Here is a 20,818-nt window from a genome sequence, read left to right as displayed (position 1 = left end):
GGGTCTTTTCCTCTCACTGTCCCAGCTCCTGGGCTGGAAGATTTTCCCTATTATGGATGGCTGGTTCTTTCATCCTGGCCTTAATCACCATGGGGGCATATTCTACCACTGCCTTTTGATTATGTGATTATGTTCAGGTATAAAACAGCCCCATCAAGTTAATTTAAAATTTCTGCTGGACATCCAGTTCTAAGTTTTCCCCTCCTTCCTGTTCAGCCTGACCCCAGGTCCAAGGGTTCTGGCCTGGGGATGAGTCAGGGTGGGTTCCCCTCCCTGCCTGCTCTTCTGCTCAGGCTCCTGGGGGCCAGGCCAAGGTGGGATGGGGATGGAGAGAAATTTGCCCTACTGTTGTGGCCTGTTCCGGCTGTCCTTGGGCTCTAGATGGCAGGTGGCGATGGCAATGTGAAACCCATTGGTTGAGAACCAGGTAGAGAGCAGTGAGCTGTATGGGGACCCTCTCCTTCTGGGTGAGGGGCTTATCTGCAGAGAGCAGGAAACTCGTGGCTGGAGCTTCAGGGTCATGTGATGCTCAAAGATGTCAGAACAGTACATGAAATTCTAGGTCTTATAATACACGGGGTCTTACGTGTTCAATCTTGTCAGCTTTGGGCTCTGCAAAAGATCCATAGACACCGAGAAAGGCCAGTTCTCTTGGGACTTTTCCGGTCCTTGTTCTTATCCTTCTTTTTAATGAATTAACTACTCCTGCGGCAAGGGCCCGGGCATCTGCTCAGGCCCATGGTCAAGTGTAAATCTGCTCGGTTATGTCTTCTCCACACATGCTTCGGGCAATGACCTGCCCTGTCAGCCCAGAGCCTCCTGCCAGGTCACCGACACGGAGCTGCGTCACTGTCCTGCTGACACTCCTTGCCTCTTTGGATTGCTTCCCGACTGCGCCTGGGAGTTCCAGTGTCGAAGCAGAGCAAATCCACTGTCCGGCTTATCTGGGGAATTTTCCATGTCAGGCATTGTACTTTTTGACTCCAGATTTTCCACTTGGTTCTTTTAGTTATTAATTTTAAAATATTTTATTTATTTATCTGAGGCGGGGAGGGGCAGAGAGACAGAGAGAGACTCTCAAGCAGATTCCGAGCCCAGTGCAGAGTCTGAGGTGGGGCTGAATCCCATGACCTGAGATCATGACCTGAGCTGCCACCAAGAGTTGGATGCCCAACCAACTGCACCACCCAGGCGCCCTTCCATTTGTTTTTGTTTAAAAATAGTTTCTATCTCTATAGTGATAGTCTCCGTTTGCTGGGACCTTGTCATAGCCTCATTTACTTTTTTTTTTTTTTAAGATTTTATTTATTTATTTGACAGAGATCACAAGTAGGCAGAGAGGCAGGCAGAGAGAGAGGAAGGGAAGCAGGCTCCCCGCTGAGCAGAGAGCCCAATGGGGGGGCTCGATCCCAGGACCCTGGGATCATGACCTGAGCCGAAGGCAGTGGCTTTAACCCACTGAGCCACCCAGGCGCCCCTCTCATTTACTTTTGCAAGCATGTTTCCTTCTGCTCTTTGGATGCATTTCTAATGGCTGCTTTGATATTTTTGCTAAGTTCTCCATCTGGGACCCCTCATGGATAATTTGTTTTCTGCTTCCCCCTTGTGTATGGGGGTCACTCTTTCCTTTTTCATTGCGTGTCTCATAATTTTTTGTTGTTGTTGAAAACTGACTTTTAGATGATATTCTTTTTGTTGTTGTTAACCTGTGGGTTAATAATGGAATTTGCCAGATGTTAGAATGATGTTAGGATATAGGATACTCATGATAGGCATAACTCAAGGAAAGTAGGATGAGGGAAAAATGAGACTATTTAAAGCACAGTGAACAGTTTCTCCAGTAAGGCTGAAGGTTAATTAAAAGTAAAAAGTTTCCAAGCAAATGCGTTTCCTGGCTCCCCTTCAGAAGGAGTTATTGTCTACTGAACTACTAACCCTTCTTACAAAGATTAGATTTTTTTCCCTCTAGTGCTAAAAAAATTTGCTCTCTTCCTTTATTCTGTTGTGGACGTTCATAATCTTTTGTGTTTTAGTAGTTCCAGAGCTTTGAAACAATGCTCAGATAATTTCAAAAATTTAAGAAAATGGCTAAGATAAAAACTGTTGCTATTTTAAATATCATATCCGTTGTTACAAAATTCTGTGTCCAATTCCTATGTTTGTCCTAACGGTGTTCAGATGAAAAGCTTAAGATTCACCTTCACACTGCCGTACAAATAAAAGTTTTTTTTCAGTGGATTCCTGGAATATTGAGGCTAGTGCAAGTTTTGTTTGCTTGGCTAACATCCCTTGGGCACCAGGGAACCCCCACCACAGCCACGCCTTCCCATCAGATTCCAGGGTAGGAACAGGCAATCAGAACAATGGTGGAGGAAAGCAAGGTCACAGTGAAGGTTAGCTAGGGGTGGGCCCCCAAGCCTAGTGGGCGAGCCCATCTAGACTACAGTAGATAAAGGAGGTGGGGGGCTGTACTGTGAGCCCCTCTCAAGTCCAAACAAGTCTCAGATAGTCCCACCAGCAGGGTGCATGGTGAGGAGATGGGGGAGTGATGGCCACCCCTTTCCCCCGTTTGGGTGGATGATAAAGAAGAGCAGGAACGAGAGGGATGGGCCAACTTCCCCAGGTGGGAATGGCACCAAGTCTTTGTTCAGAAGTGTCATGCAAAGGGAAGAGAAAACCAGCCACATCTGTGGGCCGATTATTTTCCCCATGGCTTCTCTTGGGGATAGGAGGAGAAAGTCTGGGGATCGGTAGGAACCCAGGAGGAAGCAGCCTGCCTTATCAGTTCCAGCCGTGAACAAGGGTCCCTCCCTTCCTCCCTCCCTTTCTCTTCTAAAATTTAGATTTACATTTTTTCAAATGGGTAGTATATTCTCATGATTAGGAAATGAAAACAATTCAGCAAAGAAGAGGAGAAGGCAGGGAGTTGGTGCGTTCCCCGGGGCTTGCTTTACCGTTGAGGACTCCTGCTTCCTCCCCTGGGTGGTCCACCTCCCCCATGACCTTGTTCGAATGTGTATGTCACCCCCTCCCCCACCAAACTCCTATTACAATCCCAACACTCAACGTCATTGTATTAGGACTTGGGCCTTTGGCAGGAGCTTAGGTCAGGTAGACAGTCTCCCTCTCTGGGGTGTCTACATCCCAAAGCTCTTTCCCCACCAGTGCAGAGATGTCCCCGGCTGTAGGATCACCTGGATGGCATTGTGTGGCTGTACCGTTGTTTATTCACACCCGCAGGTCTGTCTTGTAGATAGACGTCTGGGTGGCTTCCAGACTCCGCTATTACAAATGGCACCGCAGTCCCTCACTGCTTGCTCATGTCTTTCCTCTGTTTGTAGGGAGACCTCTGGGACAGAGTCCCGGGAGTCGGATCAGTGGGTCACAGGGTAGCGGATGGGTGGTTTTGCCCATTTTCTGCAGCATCCTCCTATGGCCACACGACTTTGCCTGCCCCTCAGTGACATCCCAGAGTCCCCACAGACCCCGGAGAGGGAGCTGCTCATCTGTTTTTTACAACCAATCTGACAGATGAATCTAGTACTTCAGTGAACGACCTTGCCTTCGTGATAGAAGTCTTTTCTGGGGTGGAGTAGATGAAGGTGAAGGGAGGTCAAGGCTACCTGCTTTCTCATCTGGGTGTGTCCTCCCCCCAAGAAGCAGCACACGGAGCTGAGCCCTGAGGGCTTTATTGTCTGTCCCTGGGGGGGCACCTGGGCTTCTAGGCAGGTTACTTGGGGGCAGAGGGTCCTTCATACAGGCCTGTAGGTTCCATTGTAGCTAAAAGGGTCAGGCATCAAGCAGTCCCTCTCCTCCTCCTTCCAGCGCTGGATGTAGTTGGGGCCGTTGTCCCGGGGCCACACGATCACGGGGTCTCTGGACGCCAGGGATGGGTCCTCAGGGAAGAAGTTGAAAGGCCGGAGCAGGAAGCCCACAGAGTTTCCGGGTGTGGCAGTGTTAGGGATGTCCTCGGAGTGGGGGATGTGCAGGAAGCCCACAGTGACCCAGGCCACCAAGTCCTGTGGTTGACAGGGACGGGCAGGCGCTAAGGAGGCTCAGAGGGAGAGGGGCGGGCAACCTCCCCCAGCCCCCTGTTTAAGGAGTGGAGAGACCTTTGAGCTCCCCCTCCACCCGAGACCCAGCACAGATCTGATCTCGGGCTCCGGCTGGAGCAAGGCAGGGCCAGTACCTTTTTTCTCTCTCTCTCTTTTTTTCCTCTTTTTATTTATTTGAGAGAGAGAGAACGCGCACACACACGTGCGAGCTGAAGGGGGGGCAGAGGGAGAGGGAGAATTCAAGCAGACTCCCCACGGAGCATGGACCCTGACGCAGGGCTCGATCCCATGACCCTGAGATCACGACCTGATCGTAAATCAAGAGCCAGACACTTAACCAAACTGCGCACCCAGGTGCCCCCCAGTACCTCGTTTTCAATGTTCTCATTGTTTCGAAGAAACTCCTCGAAGACCACAGGTGGGTCCCAGGGGTCGTTCTGGTTGTAGATGCTGCTGCTGCACACCTCGGACTCCCGGTACTTGGTCACGGCGAGGGGGTACCTGCCCAGAGGGGGAGCCTGGTGGCTCTGGGTGCCAGGGGGCCTCTCAGCCCTCCCAGAGACACCCTCAGGGTAAACGATGGGGGAAAGATACTGTCTTCCCCCTATGGTGAGATCATCTCCGGGGGGGCAGCCAGACTCACCAAATGTCAGCCGAGGCTCAGGTGCTCGGTTTGGCGCTCCGCTCCCCTCCCCCAACACAGAGCCAGAGCACACACACACCCGTGTTCCCGGGCCCAGATACACCACCACGTAGACCCAGATCTCATAGACAGACACACGGACACACAGAAATCCATGAATACTAGCCCTCCCCCGCCTCCCAGGCCTCCCTTACCTGGCCCAGGTGATAGCCTGCTCCTTCTGCCAGCCCACGGGCAGCACCTGGTCGGCCATGGAGTGGATCTGTAGCCGGTAGCTGCGCCGATGGCCCCAGCGGTTCTCTTCAGGACTCGCGAAGAGCAGGTACCTGGGCAGAGGCTGTCCAAAGCGGAACGCCGCCTGGCGCTCCCAGTGGTAACTTGTCTGCTTCAGGGTTGGCTGTACCAGGTGGTGTCTGGGGCTCCAGGGGTTGGTGATGTTTTCTAGTTTCATCTGCAGGGTCTGGAAGCTGTTCTTGGTGCCTGCAGGGGTACAGGAAAGAGGACAATGAGAAGGAAGCCCCCTGACCTGAAATACCCTCTTTTCTGGGCTGCGTTCTCCATCCCAGAGCTCATCCAAGAGCAGACCATCAGGAGTGGAGCGCAGATGATGTTGGGGGTACGCACTGAGTAGAGGGAGGGAATGAAAGCCAGAAAAACAACAGAGGAACTAGAAGACAACTCAGAGTCAGGCCTGTTCGGACAGCTAAAGCCTGTCATGATGTCCCTGCCATGTTTCATGGTGACATCATTAATCCCGGAGACGATGAGTGCTGCAGACGACATAGCCTTAGGCAGTGACATTTCTTACACTCCTAGGCATTGTTCCCCAACCCCACCTGTGCACCTGCCCCATCCACCCCTGCAAGGGTCAGGGAGCCCCAGGGCCAGACAGAGCCCACTGGCTGCATCCAGGGCCAAGGACATGCTGGTCACTTCCCCCGTCCCTCAGGGGCACGCGTGTGTCTGCACGGTCGTCTGCAGAGAGGCAGGCTAGGCTCCCGATTCTATGCCTCTGGGGGAGTCTGAGCACCACCTCCCGCTGGAAGGCAGATGTTTGGCTGGGAGGGCGCTTCCGACGCCGGGTCCTACCTGCCACGTCCAGGTCCACGCGGTAGTGCACCAAGTGGGTGTGCATGTTGCCCAGCAGGTGCGTGTGCAGGCGGGTCCCGTAGCGCAGCCCCTCGGGGGTGTAGAAGGTGGCGTGCACGTAGCCGGTGGCGTGCATCTTGGCCTCCATCACCCCGTTGGGGTAGAAGATGAAGTCCCAGATGTAGTCATAGTTGTAGACCGTGGACGTGGTCCGCAGCACCAGCACCTGGCCTTTCAGTCCCGCGTAGAAGTTGAAGCCGCCACTGAAGTTGGAATTAAAGTGTCGGCGAAGCGGCACTCCCGTGGGCATCTCAAAGATGCAGAGGGCGCGGGGGTAGCGCACGGGGTCGTCGGCGTCGTAGTGGTGGAGGGCGTCCAGGAAGGTGGCGGTGTCCGGGCAGTCGATGCCGGGCGCTAGCTCGTGTGTGACGCTGCCCAGCCCCCAGCCCACGTCGATGTAGTTGGTCTGCATGCCCGCGGGCGTGTGCCCCCCGTACAGCGCCACGGCCTCCTGCACGCTCACTTCGTAGGCCACGCGCTCGCCGCCGAAGAGCACATTGAGGACCTGCAGCCCCGAGGACGAGCGCAGCCGGAAGGACACGCTCCAGCCGCCGTAGAGCACCGTGCTGCCCTCCAGCCTGTAGCGGCGGCCTTCGGGCTGGACCAGGCGGGGGCCGTTCCAGGGGCTGGGGGTGGGGAATTCCCCGCGCGGCTTGTAGGAGGAGAAGAGGGGTGTTTCCTCGGTGCCGCCCCCGCCGGGGCCCTCGGGGGGCAGGCCCTCCAGAACCACCACGTCCACCTGCCCCTCCTCGTACTGCCGTGCCAGCTCCTCCGGGCTCGGGTAGAACTTGCCGTTGTACCAGACCAGCTCCACTGTCCAGTCCTGCGCGTCGGTGCTGCCGTGGTCCAGGAGGAGCTCCAGCCCCGTGGGGTGCAGGAAGTAGCCCTCTACGAAGCGCTGCAGGATAAACCACGAGCGGCGCTGGCCGGAGCCCACGCCGCGGGGCGCCACGTCCGTGAAGGTCAGGCAGCGTGAGTGACAGTCTTGGAAGGAGAAGCCTGTGGTATTAAGAAAAAACTGGTGCAGGGGCCTGGTGGCCTTCTGCAGGGCCTGGGCCAGGAGGGCGTACTCGGCCCCGGTGATGGGCCTGGAGGCCCAGGTGGTGCGGTGCCCCGGCCTCGGGGGCAGCTCTCGCATGTAGTAGGGCCGTGGCAGGGGCCCCACGGCGAACTCGGTGACGTTGGGATGCTCCTGGGCTCCGAAGAAGATGATGGCTCGGGCCTCGCGGGCGGGAGGCTTCCCGCCTTTGTCCAGAAATTTCAGTACCTGTTGCTTCTTGGGCAGCAGCATCTCAATGAGGAACACGGAGTTCTTAGCCATGGTGGGCGCTCTGGAGGGCTCCAACCTCAGCTCCTCCCGCGACCAGAGGAAGCTGCGCACGGCCTTCAGCTCTTGGGCGCTCAGGTCCTCGAACACCCCAGCCTTGCTGTGCAGGGTCCTCGAGGGGTACTTGGCCGTGGCCGTCGCCTGCAGCACCAAGATGGCGGCCACGGCCCAACCGAGGGCCAGGGTGGCTGGCCGCATGGCTCTGGAACGCAGTAGCAGAGATGAACTTAGTTGGTTTATGGGAGGAATTGGGTTTCCACTAGGCGGGAGCCTTGGACAGCGAAGCCCCGCCCCTTGGCATGGTAGTTTTCCTACAGACTCGGCCCTGACCCCCTCCCTTGGCTGTCCCAGCTGGAGGCCCTAACACTGTTCAGCTCTGTGCTTCCCATCGATTTTTTAAAAAGGATTTTATTTATTCATATGACACCGAGAGAGAGAGAGAGCATGAGCAGGGGGAGCAGCAGGCAGAGGGAGAAGCAGGCTCCCCGCTGATCAGAGAGCCTGATGTGGGGCTCCATCCCAGGTCTCTGGGGTCAGGACCTGAGCTGAAGCAGCGGCTGAGCCAACTGAGCCACCCAGGTGCTTCCTTCCCACTGATTTGAATTCTGCTCTCTCCTTACTTGTCTGCCCACCTCCAATACTCCTGTGGATTTTCTTGGCTATATAAACTCATTTTGCCTTTCTCTATGTATTTTCTCAGCCCAATTAATGAGACAATGAGGATAACACGTTTAGAGCAATGTCCACCTTCTACGAAGCACTCAGGAAACGCTAGCTACTCTCTTTTTAAAGTCAGCTATGAAGATATGGTCTGTGATGCCAACATGTCGAAAAATGCAAGCGATGTGAAGTAATTGGTCTGTGATTAGTCTGTAGTCCTGTGGCTTTGAGGACAAGCATGGGGTGGCCAGAGGGTTTGGGAGCCTCTCTGGTGGGGCCCTCCAGGTGTGGCTACTTGACTATTCAAACAGGGGGGAGCCATCCCAGGTGGCGGGGAGATGCCCTTTCCCTTCCATTTTGGGGGGCTGTGGACAGGGTCTTTGCCTCATTTTCCCACCCCCAGGGCTGCCAACACGATCTCCTCTGGCTGTCCTGTCTCCTCCACTGGCCCTGGTGGGAAGTCCCAGGACTCATATGACCTTGTGTTCTCTAGCCCGAAGGGCATGGGGGTACTTAGGGGCTGCTGGGGTGAATCCAGAGCCAGTAAAAGGATATGGGGTGAGCTCGTGTTCTGCTATTAAATTTTGCCAAGCCTCCTTTAAAAAAACACACAAAGATTCTGCTTTTTAGAGCATTTCTAGGATCACAGCAAAACTGAGAAGATGCAGACATTTCCCAAGAACCTCCCACCCCCACTCACACACCACTCCCCAATGAACAAATACTTCTCCAAAGTGGGACTTTTGTTACTATCTATGAATCCAGGCTGACACATCGTTGTCACCCAAAGTCCGAAGGTGCCATTAGGCGTCAGTCTTGGTGGTGTACGTTCTGTGGGGTTTGACAAACGGACCGTGACATGAGTCCATATTGATATATTTATATTATATTTATATTTTTTGTCCTTATATTTATATTTATTATAGGATCATACAGAACAGTTTTTCTGCCCCCAAAATCCTCTGGGCTCTACCCGTCCACCTGTTCACCCCTCCCTTCCTTCTAACCCCTGACAACCACGATCTTCTTACTGTCTCCATAGTTTTGCCTTTTCCAGCATGTCCTACAGTTGGAATCACAGCGTATTCAGCTTTTCCAGATTGCTTTTCTCACTTAGTCATATGCACTTAAGTTCCTCCATGTCTTTTCATGGCCAGGATCCCTGTTTTACAATCTTGTAATTCCAAATTTCTTTCTGCTTTGCTAAGAGGGAGGGAGATGTGCAGGAGGTTTGTGATTCTATTAACCTGAACTTGGCTCTTCCTTTCACGTTTACCTCTCCTAGTACAATCTTTATTCCAAAGTCCAAGCAGGCAGCAGGCGAGGTGGACAATGTTGATGAAGCCACATGAGGAGGGAGAACTTGGCGGCTAGCAGAACCACACATGAAATGTGCCTTTCCTCCCCACGTCTCATCCCCAGCACCCCAAGAATGGCATCCAGGCCCTGGCTGTGCCTTTCCTATCTCGAGCCTGGGTAGTTCAGACCTGCAACCCAGCGTGCTGTGCCTTGGAATTCTTCCCTCTGGGTTCCCACCCCTTGCGTTCTGGCTCTCCCCCACTCCGTGTCTGTGTTTCTCCTTTCCCTCTCTCCACACCCTTCTTCCCTTGCTCCCCTCCCTCTGGCCCCTCTGTCCACCGCCTCCAGCACCCCCATCAGAACTCACCTCTGTGTTCTGCTCTGGGCTCACCTCTGCTGCCAGCCTTTGTCTCTGACACCTTGAGCTTTATGGCTCTACTGACCCCGCCCTGGAGGGAGGGACAGGGTGAGGCATGGGTTGACCAAGGAGGGGGACCTACAGCTCTGGGGTTCCCCAGTGGGCAGGGGCATGAAGGAGTGCATGGGGGCTCTGGCTGCTGCGGTCTGGGGGGCTTCTGTTACCCCTTTGAGGTACCCACATCTGTAAACTCCCCAGTCCTTCACTGCTTTAGCGACCAGGGTCCACTTCTGTTTTCCCTCTGATTCCCTCTCTTCCCGCCGAAGGCCATCTTCCGAAAGGATTGCGTGTGGTCCTTCCTGCTTCAAGCTGCACGGTGCCATGATCTGTTACAGCAGGCGGCGAGTTGCAGAGGCCAGAGATAAACATGACGGCACCTTTACCAGCAAGTAGCTTCCCCTAGAACAGATCGCAGGGCAGAAGCAGGGGCTGGTACAGATAAGCAGCAACACCCACAACAGAGGATTTGACCCACGTGTAGAAAAGGGAACCAGAGACAGAATGACTGGGGAGAGGGAAGCCACTGATATAGGCAGAAGGTCTTTTTAGCCATCTCTGTGGGGAAAGGAGGGAGGAACTGGCTGGGAACAAAATCAGTCCGGATGGCTGGGGCTTTGGTTCAGAGAGGGGGGAAGAAGGGAAACCGGGAGGCAGGGGTGGGGGTGGGTGCAGCACTGCAAGTCGTTTTGGTATTTAGTGGCTGCTAGATGAAGGAAGGAGAAAATATTAGTTAATCCGTTACCCGTTTGCAATTGCAGAAGGCTTTTGATGTCTTCAAGGAAGGGGATTAGCTTTAAATGCTAAGATGATGATTTATATAATGACTTCGCTTACATCCTTCCTCCTTCACTGGTCTGAAGGGTTGAGACTTGATTAGTCTCCCTTAGGGGCTCACCAGCTCTCGAGGATGCTGGATCCAAAGAGAGTTATAGGAACAACTTGACCTTGAGAAGCGCAGCCTGTTTCTGTTCCACAAAAGACATCATATCCAAGATAATGGAGTGAGGACAGATCAGGGGAAGATACTTGTGATGATTAGAAGAGAAAGGGACCACACATAAAGGAATGAAGCCTGACCCTTAGCTCGCACCATACACAAAAATGAATTCAAAATGGATCGAAAACCTCAATGTAAAAGGCCAAACCATAAAACTCTTAGAAGAAAATGTTGGAATAAATCTTTTCGACCTTGGGTTCAGAAGGGATTCTTAGCCAGGACTCAAAAGCACAAACAACTGAAGGAAAAAACACAAATTGGACCTCCCCCAAATTATAAACTTCTCTATTTCAACGGACACCATCAAGAAAGTGGAGACACCCCACACAATACGAGAAACTATTTGCAAATCATGTATCTGATAAAGGACTTGTCTGTAGAATATATAAAGAACTCTGACAACTCAATAATACAAAGAGAACACAATGAAAAAATAGGCCAAGGATCTGAATATGTATTTCTCCAAAGAAGAGGCACAAGTGACCAAAAAGCCCTTGAAAAGGTTGTTCACCCTCATGAGTCATCACGGAAATGCAAATCAAAATCACAGTGAGCTGTGATGTCACATCCGCCCGCATGGCTAACGTCAACGAGTCAGACAGGGAGTGTCGGTGAGGATGGGGAGAGATCCGAAAGCTCACACGCTACTGGTGGGAACGTAAGTGGGGCGCCCGCTGTGGAGAACAGTCTGGCACGTCCTCCAGCAGTTCCACACAGAGCTGCCGTCTGATCCAGCCACTCCACCGCTAGGCAAAGACCCAAGAGACGCAGAAACAGGCCTCCGCACAGAAACTTGTAACAGAGGCTTGGCACCAAGGTGGAAACGACCCAGAGGTCCTTCACCCGAGGGAAGGATAAACGGTGGAATGTTATCTGGCATTAAAACAGAGTTAAGTACTGACTCGTGGTGCAGTGTGTATGAACCTTAAAACCATTCTCCTGGGGCGCCTGGGTGGCTCAGTGGGTTAAGCCTCTGCCTTCAGCTCAGGTCATTATCTCAGGGTCCTGGGATGAGCCCCGCATTGGGCTCTCTGCTCAGCAGGGAGCCTACTTCCCCCCTTATCTCTCTCTGCCTGCCTCTCTGCCTACTTGTGCTCTCTGTCAAATAAATAAATAAAATCTTTAAAAAAAAAAGGGAAAAAAAGACTTACTCTTAAAAACAAAACAAAACTCATTTTCCAGGGCCACCTGGCTGCCTCAGTCTGTTAAGCGTCTGCCTTTGGCTCAGGTCATGTTCTCGGGATCCTGGGATCGAGTCCCGCGTCGGACTCCCTGCTCTGCGGGGAGTTTGCTTCCCCCTCCTGCTCTGCCCCTCTCCCTGCTCATGTGGTCTCTTTCTCTCTCTTCCTCTCTGTCAAATAAATAAATATGATCTTGAAAAAAAGACATTCTGCTCAATGAAAGAAGCCAGTTAGGAAAGACTGCATATTATATGATTCCACTTAAATGAAATGTGCAGAGCAGGCTAATCTACAGAGACAGAAAGCAGGTTAGTGGTCACCGAGGGCTGGAGATCCTGGGTGGGAGTGATAGCTAATGGACGTGGAGTTTCTTTTTGAGGGGATGACCGTGTCCTAAAATGGACGGTGGTGAGGGTTGCTCATTTCTGTGACACACGAAAGTTAGTCGATTACTCGCTTTCTGGGTGGATTGTATGATATGTGAATAACTCCAGAGAGCTGGGCTTTTTTGTTTTTTTAAAGTGAGAGGGACTCTATCTAGAACACACAAGGAAAGCCTACAAATCAGCCAAAAAGAGGAAGCGATCCCACTGGAAACATGAGCAAAGAATCTCAAGGCCACTTACACAAGAGGAAACCACGAGGGCCGAGGGCACAGGAGGAGATGCTCCCATGTGGTGACTATTAGAACAACGCCATCGTTCGACGAGATCTCATCTTACACCCACCGCTGGCAGAAACGAGAAAGCTGGATGACACCCAGTGCGGGCTGCGACGCGGTGAGATGGGAAGTTCAAGCCGGGCTTGCGGGGAGGCAGGCCGAGGGTCTGGCTGTCTGGAGGGCCGGTCCAGCGTGTGGGCCCTGAGCCAGTCGGACGCCCCACAGGACTGCGTCATGCTGCTTCGGACATGTATGGCAGACAGATTCTCACGCAACGGCACCAGACGGGACGCACATGCACCGCAGTGGAGCTGGGGAGCCGGAGCCCGTCCGGGGGTCCATTGCCGGGCCAGGGAGCCAGTGCGGCGGGCAGTGCACACCACAGATACAAAAAAAAATAAAGGATGCGCATTAATACGTGAGAAATTCTGCTGGGAAAGGGTGGGAATACACACACACACACACACATATACATATGCATACATACATGTGCACACACATGCGCACAGACACCTTCGTGCCTCCATGCATAGATGCATGCGTAAGAGGACAGGGAGGCCTGGTGTGGCCGGTGATGCTTAGGTCCACGCACTGAGGTGCACGCCGAATTCTGCAGCGGATATCTAGAAATCCATAGCAGAGGGGGACTGAGAGGGAAGGTGGGAGAGGCTGAGGGTTTTCACCCCAGGGTGGAGATGGCTCGGGAGCAGGACACACAGCAGGTGCCCCACTGAGGGGGGGTGGGGAGGAAGGGTCTCTCACAACGGGGAGGAAGGGTAGTTTTGCATGCAGGCAGGATCCAAGCATGGATCTCACTTTTTTTTTTTAAGTTTTTATTTGTTTATTTGACAGACAGAGATCACAAGTAGGCAGAGAAGCAGGCGGAGAGAGGGGGGTAAGCAGGCTTCCTGCCAAGCAGAGAGCCCGACGCGGGGCCCAATCCCAGGACCCTGAGATCATGACCCGAGCCGAAGGCAGAGGCTTAACCCACTGAGCCACTCAGGCGCCCTGGATTTCACTTTTTATTTAAAGGAGCACCGAACATGTGCTTTGAAAGAGCAGTAAGATTCAAGGTAACCCAGAGTAAGTGCGACATGAGCTGTGCCCGGGGGAGAGTCCTGCCCAACGTTGGCAAGAGATGCCCCTCAGGACTGAAAGCTTGTCCAGGTCTGGGGCTCTGTCTCCTCTGCGCTGTGTTTCCAGGCCGCCATAATCAAGCACCATAACCTGGGGGGTTGAAAACAACAGGATACTTTTTTCTTACAGTAGTGAAGGCTGGAAATCTGACATCAAGTTGTTGGCGGGGCAGGGTTCCCTCTGAAGGCCCTGGGGGTGGGGGGTGTCCTTGCTGGGCTCTTCTAGCTTCTCATGTTGCTGTCAATCCTTGGCGTCCCTTGGTTCCTTGCCTGGTAGCCCCATCACCCTGCCTCTGCCCCTGTGGTCCCACGATGTTCTCTATGTATCTGTGTCTCTGTGTGTCCCTCCTCTTCCAAAGAAAGACACCAGCGACTGAATTCAGGACCTGCCCTACTTCATCTTAGCTAATTACAGCTACGGTGACCCTATTTCCAAAGAAGGTCACAGTCTGCAGTTCTGGGAAGGATATGAAATTTGGGGGACACGATTCAACCCTGCACAGCCTCTTTACATGTCCCTCATTGCATGTGCGAGTCCACGGCAGGTGAGTGAATTCTGAGCCCGGAGCTCTGGGCGGCCGACCTGCAGGTTCCCAGAGAAGAACTGCGTGGAGGAGGACGGGGCCTGCGCAGGGGCAGGTGGGAGCAGAGCCACAGGACTGAGACGAGCCGTGTGTTCCCGTGACCCTGAGCAGGGCGGGTTCTAGGTGGAATGGAAGGCAGAGGGGTAGATACCCTGGAGGGCAGGGACAGGGTGAGGACCGTGCTGTGCTGTGCGCTCCTGTAGAAATGTGGGGACGGGGCAGAGGCCAAGGGGGTGCCGCGGACACCACAGGAGTGGAGAAGACGGGCCTTTAAGAATGACTCCAAGAAAACAGAGACAAAGGGAACTTTTGGGGGCAGAAGTTTTGACTCAGGTGGGGGAATGGAGGTGTGAACTTCTGGAATTCAGTCTTGTTGCTTTGCTACGAGTTCTTCTTCTAAGCTCCCTGTGCTCTGTCTGGCAGCCGGTCCCTCCCTGTTGTGGGGTGACCTTGATTACTGAAGTCTCTCTATTCTTGGGGTTAATGATTGGTAACATTTACAGATAACACTTGGGCAAAGAATGTCCCTTAAGTTCTGGGCCACCTGCCTCTCTCTTAAAGGGGCAGGACTTGGGGGACGATGTTGTAGGGAACAGGAAGTCCAGTCTGGTGGGGGAGCAGAGTGATACGGGAAGCTGGATCCAGGGCCGGGGTTGGTAGGCCAGAGATCACAGCTCGCAGTTTTCCCATCGCTCAATCTTGATATTTTGGTTTCAGAAAGTCACAGCACGCCAGAGATCACTGGAGACCATCTAGAGAGGGGGATTGTTTCCACAGGAAAGCCAGAACTCCACGCGGGCCTGCATCCCTGGCAGGACCCCTGCCCACCCAGCTGTGACAACCCAAAATGCCTTCAGACGTGGACAAGTACAGGCCTGTTTGCTTTACTGCGCTCGGCTGGGTTGCCCTTCCCAGACGGCCCGTGTTTCACACGACTTGTCTCCAGCGAGTCCGTTGGCGCATTTTTTCTAAGGCATTTGCCCACGTTGTGTTTCTGTATGAGATTTTGGTAATTCTCACAATATTTCCAATGCTTTCCTTATTGTCATATGTGCTACAGTGATGGGTGGTCTTGGCTGTTACTCCTGGAATCGTTTTGGGGGTGTCACAAACTGCACCTACACGAGATGATGGATGTGATGGAGAGAGGTCGTGTGCATTCTGACGGCTCCACCGAACGGCCCTTCCCACATCTCTTTCCCTCTCCTCCAGCCTCCCTAGTCCCTGGGACGCAACACTACTGAAATCAGGCCAGTTTATAACCCTGCAATGGCCTTTAAGGGTTCAAGTGAAAGGAAAATTCGCAGGTCTCTACATTTATTTATTTATTTTTTAAAAAAGATTTTATTTATTTGTTTATTTATTTGAGAGAGAGAGAGAGACTGAGAGCACGGGAGGGAGGGACAGGGGAGAAGGATAGGAAGAATCTCAGACTACCCACTGAGCAGAGGGCCTGATGCAGGGCTTGATCTCATGACCCTGAGATGGTGATGTGAGCCCAAATCAGGAATTGGATGCTTAATCAACTGAGCCACCCAGGCACCCCATATCTCTCCCTTTAAATAAAAAGCTAGAAACGAGTAAGCTCAGTGCCTTGCTTTGGCCTGGAGACAGTGGCAGTGGTCTGCACAGGAGACCACACCAGCCACCCATTCCCTTAAGCCAAAGCCTAATCCAGAGCAAGGCCCGGACTCTCCTCCGTGCTGGGACGGCGGGGAGGTGAGGACCTGCAGAAGGAAAGTGTGCGGCCGGCCGGGGCGGGTTCAGGAGGCTCCAGGACGGAAGCCACCCCCGCAACACCCAAGTGCAAGGCGAAGCGGCCAGGTTTGCAGACGATCTAGCGGAGATCACCGATGAGGGGGGCCGCCCTGAACAACAGGCTTTCAGCGCAGCCGGAGCCGCCTTCTCTTGGAAGAAGATGCCAGCTGGGACTCTCAGCCCGAGAGGAGAAGGCAGCGCCCGGCTTCAAAGCTTCACGGCGGGCGACCCTCTCGCGAGGGGCTAACGCGGCGGGTGACCTGGAGCTGAAGCCAGTGCTCCGTGACCGCTCTGAGAGCCCGCGGCGCCTGAGAACCAGGCCACGTCGGCTCTGCCTGGGCTCTGGAAACGCAACGAGGAAGCAGCAAGAGACCAGAAGCAGGAGCGGAGCCCGAGGAGGGGACGCAGCTGCTGCAGGCTCAGGCTCAGGCGGGACGGCACGTGGAGGCGCTTCCTCGGGACGAGCAGGGCCAGGGGCGTCCTGAGCTGCCGGCGGGAGCCACGACGGAGGGATCAGAACACGACGGAGCCGCGCGGATGAAGCAGCGGCAGGGCTCGAGGGGACGGACTCCAGTTCCGAAGGCGGTTCCGTGGGTTAAACGCCATCGGGCGGCACCGCCTGCCACCGAGCAACCGTTCGGGACGGAAGAGCCATCGGTGCGACAAACCGCAGGGCCGAGCGGGCCTCCAGCGCCAGCACCCCGACGGGTCAGCAGCCGGCAGCGCCGCCGAGACCCTCCACCCGCAGAAAGACCAACACGCTGAGAGCTCAGATGGTGGGTCGCATGTTTTAGCAATAAAGTCTTTTTCAGTGACGGCAGGTACGTTGTTGTTTTAGGCACAGTGCTGTTGCACAGTTCACAGACTGCAGCAGGGCGTGCACAGAACATCTGTGCCCTGGGAAACCAAGCATTCCTTGGACCTGCTTTATGGCAATATCAGCTTTACTGCAGTGGTCTGGATCCCAGCCTGCAGTACCTCCCAGGTGCACCTGTATCTTCTGCGGGGCAAATACCCCCTCTTGCAGAGAACGACTGGCCTGTGTTAAACACTCCTGATTTGTACCTGGGAGTGGGGACAGCCTCCCTCCCCTCCCCCCACCTGGATCTCCCACTCTGTCTTCCACCTTTTGTGAGAACATCTTCTCGTTTGTGGTATACCCCCTCTCCCAGGCCCCTCCAGGCCCTGTTCTGTAGTCCAGCCATGGAAACATGCCAGGCTAAGGGGGCCGTTGGGGAGCGCTCCTAGCCTCTGCCCCTGTGTTCCCTCGCCTGCAAACCTCCCTCTCTCCCTTCACTTACCCAGTTGCTGCAGCCCAGTCCCAGCACCACAGCCCCCCACCTTGTCCTACACTCTCCAGGCAGCTGTGATTTCCCACATCCAGGGCCTGGGTCCAGCTTCCACACTGCATTCTGCTGCCACTTTGCCACTGTCTGGCCACAGGCTTGCCTTCTCTACCAGGTCCTGGAGGTCAGGGACTCAAGCAGACATCCTCATTTCTTCAAATATACAGAAACCAGTCCAGTGCCTGCCATTCTGTCTGCCTGTGCTTGCTCTCTCTCCCTCTCTCTCTGACAAATAAATAAAAAAATCTTTAAAAAAAAATTAAAAAATATATATATATTTGACACACAGAGAGAGAGAGGAACTGGAGAGGCAGGCAGAGGGAGAGGTAGAAGCAGGCTCCCCACAGAGGAGGGGGAGCCTGATGTGGGGCTCGATCCCAGGACCCCGGGATCATGACCCAAGCCAAAGGCAGTTGCTTAACCAACTGGGCCACTAGGAGCCCCTCTGCTCATTTTTTTAAAAAGATTTTTTTGTATTTATTTGACATACAGAGAAATCACAAGCAGGCAGAGAGGCAGGCAGAGAGAGAGAGGGGGAAGCAGGTTCCCTGCTGAGCAGAGAGTCCGATGTGGGGCTCGATCCCCGGACCCTGAGATCATGACCTGAGCGAAAGCAGAGGTTTAACCCACTGAGCCACCCAGGCGCCCCTTCTGCTCATTTTTTTATATGAGATTTGTTGTTGTCGTTGTTACTAAGTTGCGTGAGTTCTCTGTATATTTTGGATATGAACCCCTTATGAGATATATGATTTGCAAATAATTTCTCTTCTTCCTTAAGTTGCCTTTTCATTTTGTTGTTGGTTTCCAAATGCTTTTAGTTTGATGCAGTCCCTCAACCAGGTTACTATTAAGATGATCCCATGGATGGAGAATGGGGTGATCAACTGGGGGAGGAGACTTTCTAGGATGTCACGGGCCCCTGAGGGCGAGGACAGCTGAGAGCGGTGAACGTCAGCTTGGGCTTCAAGGACATACGACCCGTGTGGTTCTCCAGGGTCCCACCTCCAGAAGGACTTTGCACTTAACCTAGGCTCTACTAGCATGGTCTTGAAATGCTTAACTTTTGAACACAGGCCCCGCATTTTCACTTGATGCTGGGCTGTGCAATGTATGTATCTGTTCCCCGGCTTTAGAAGGTCAAGGTTTAAACCTGTATTCAGAAGGCCAAAGAGGGGTAGGGCAGGGAGACGGGGTGGAGGGCAGCCAGGCGAGCACAGGGCAGGAATGAAGGTGGATGATCGGGGTAGATAAGATTAAGGGGTGAGGCTGAATTGCAGAGAGACCCAGGTCAGGGTGAGGAAGAGAGGCTCAGGGCAGGTGAGTGGCAGTGGCAAACACAGAACATCTAATGAGGCCAAAGTCTCAGACACCGGCTTCTGATCTGGCCCTTGCTGGCTCCAATTCATTACCTTGGCTGCTTTGATCTTTCTGCCCCATCCCCCCTACACAATTCCCCATTTGACGAAGCAAGGGGTGCCAGGCTAGCAAGCACCCACTTGCAAACTTACGGCACGTGAGTTGGGAGGCAGCTGGGGCTGAAGGAGTGAGGGTGAAGATGCTGAGCCCGTCGCACGGCAGAAGGCAGTGGCCAGGCAGGAAGCCCCGGGGTGACTGGAGACCCCATACTCCAGTCTGCAATCAGCACTATACAAGGCAGGAGTGCTAGTCAGGCTCCTCGGCCACCGAACTTGTGCTCTAGGTGCTTCCTCTCCAGCTTGGAGACATTTTCTTTTATTATCATGGCCACTGCCCCGTTCTTATTGGCTTTTTGCTAAAGGTGAAAAGATGATAAATTATCATACATTTCCATGTCACTGTGGGGCCGGAGGAAGCCCAGGCAAACAGCTCAGACTGACAGCCAGACCATGAGGGCCTGGGAGGGGGCTAGTGGTGGTGCTGGGCTCAGAGAGAGCAGAATGAGAGGGGCGGCTCCACGGGTTCTGCTTCTGCAGGACCAGCACCCACGCTCCACGCACCAGCCTCTGTCCCTGTCCTCTCTTTGGTTTGTTTCGCACTAGGATCTGGCACAGTTTTGTTTTACAAAGTTCCTTGAGTGAGTTGTGCGAAGGGGAAGGAAATAAGTATTCATGCATTCTCGTTGAAGGGAGGTGGGCTTTGCAGGTGGGGAACCTAAAGGAGGGGACCCTTGGGGGATTAGCAGAGGCCACAGGTCAGCTCTTCTCCACAGTTAAGAGTGTCCCTTTCATGTAGTGGGGGAAGCTCTGTGTCTTACTAAGGAGGGAGGACCTGCCAGCATGCCCACCACTTTCGGATGCCCAGGCACCCCCGTGGCTGGGACCCTGTGTACACTGGCTTTACTTCACCCTAGACGCGAGCCTGCCAATAGGCCAAGAGGCAGCTAGATTTTCACTTGGGTCTGTCTCTGAAACCTTCAGTCATCCCTGAAAGACATTATTACTTCTCCTCCTCCTTCTCTTCTCCCTCCTCCTCCTCCTTCTTCTCTTAAAGATTTTATTTATTTATTTGAGAGAGAGCAAGAGTGAGATCACACAAGCAGGGGCAGAGGCTGAGGCAGAGAGAGAAGCAAACTCCTTGCTGAGCAGGGAATCCAACATGGGACTCGATCCCAGGACCCTGGGGTCATGACCTGAGCCGAAGGCAGATGCTCAACCAACTGAGCCATCTGGGCGCTCCAGGACATTTCCTCCTTTTGACAAAGTGGTGCCAAGCCCTGTAAGGGGCAATGGGGCACCATCCTGTACCAGAGTCCTATCCTGAGCCCTCTTCGACAGCATGAGTATCCCTTCCAAGCTGTTTCTGGAAAGAAGCTTTTGTGTCTATGTTAGGGTGAGCCTGAGCAAGCCCACTGAGCAAGGAAGCGTGTCCTAGCATGCTCCTGCCTTTGCTTGTACATAGTTAAAAAATTCTTCAGATATTTGAGTATTTCATTTATTCAAGTATATCTCTTACTATCTCAACATTATAATTTCTCCTGGAAGGCGGGCCCCAATTCTGAAAAATTAGCTCTTCTGAGTAAAGATTAGACACTCTCGCACCTCAACGGGTGCTTCATCTCTGGCTCTTAAGCCATCGGAGTCTGTCCAGTTAAATCCAGATTCCACCCATGGGAGGTCTCCTTTTCAAGCTTCTGGTCTTGGTTCTGGACCAGCTGGAGCAGGCAGCTGAGGGCCCTCCCCACAGGAGGGGTCTAACGGTGCACCAGCAGGAACTCCTGGAGGCCTGCCTGGGAGAAGCGTCCTCACTCACACCAGTTGGCTGGACCTCTAGCATGTTGCCCTGAGGGATGGTGCTGACTTCCCAGTGCACGAGCTGAAGGGTCTGCCCAATGTGGGTGTTCAGGTCTGTTAGCAGGCTGCCTTTGCTCTGGACGCAATTCAAGGCTTTTCCAGCATCGTAGGGGCTGAGAGCCAGTGTTTTCCGGAGGTCTCTGTGGCTTTGGAGATTTGCGAGCCATCAGGGTAGAAAAGGCTTCTCTGCCATGGGGTTCCTTGGTGGGTTCCCACGCCAAGAATATCTCCCAGAGTTCCTCTAACCGCTGGGTTTTTCTGTTGCTCAGGAAAGGCGCCACAATTCTGCTTTTTCCTGGGTTTGCCCTCAGGCTGTCACCGGCAAGGGCCCAGGG

The 20,818-nt window shown here is 53.6% G+C and overlaps 1 protein-coding gene across 1 annotated transcript; it reads right to left on the bottom strand.

The window, feature by feature from the left end:
* Positions 1-3,673: 3,673 nt before the first annotated feature.
* Positions 3,674-9,594, bottom strand: AOC1 (amine oxidase copper containing 1). Its single transcript, XM_047695955.1, has 5 exons — positions 9,501-9,594; positions 5,788-7,376; positions 4,893-5,178; positions 4,424-4,556; positions 3,674-4,019 (listed from the first exon to the last, which is right to left on the bottom strand). Exons 2-5 carry the CDS (start codon positions 7,370-7,372, stop codon positions 3,753-3,755), a joined length of 2,271 nt encoding a protein of 756 aa, XP_047551911.1. The 5' UTR covers positions 7,373-7,376; positions 9,501-9,594; the 3' UTR covers positions 3,674-3,752.
* Between the last annotated feature and the right edge of the window lie 11,224 nt (positions 9,595-20,818).

Source organism: Lutra lutra, chromosome 11 (genome assembly GCF_902655055.1).
Source record: "Lutra lutra chromosome 11, mLutLut1.2, whole genome shotgun sequence".
Taxonomy (NCBI): Eukaryota; Metazoa; Chordata; class Mammalia; order Carnivora; family Mustelidae; genus Lutra; species Lutra lutra.
Note: the sequence above shows the minus strand (reverse complement) of the source record. Positions and strands in the feature narration are given on the sequence as shown.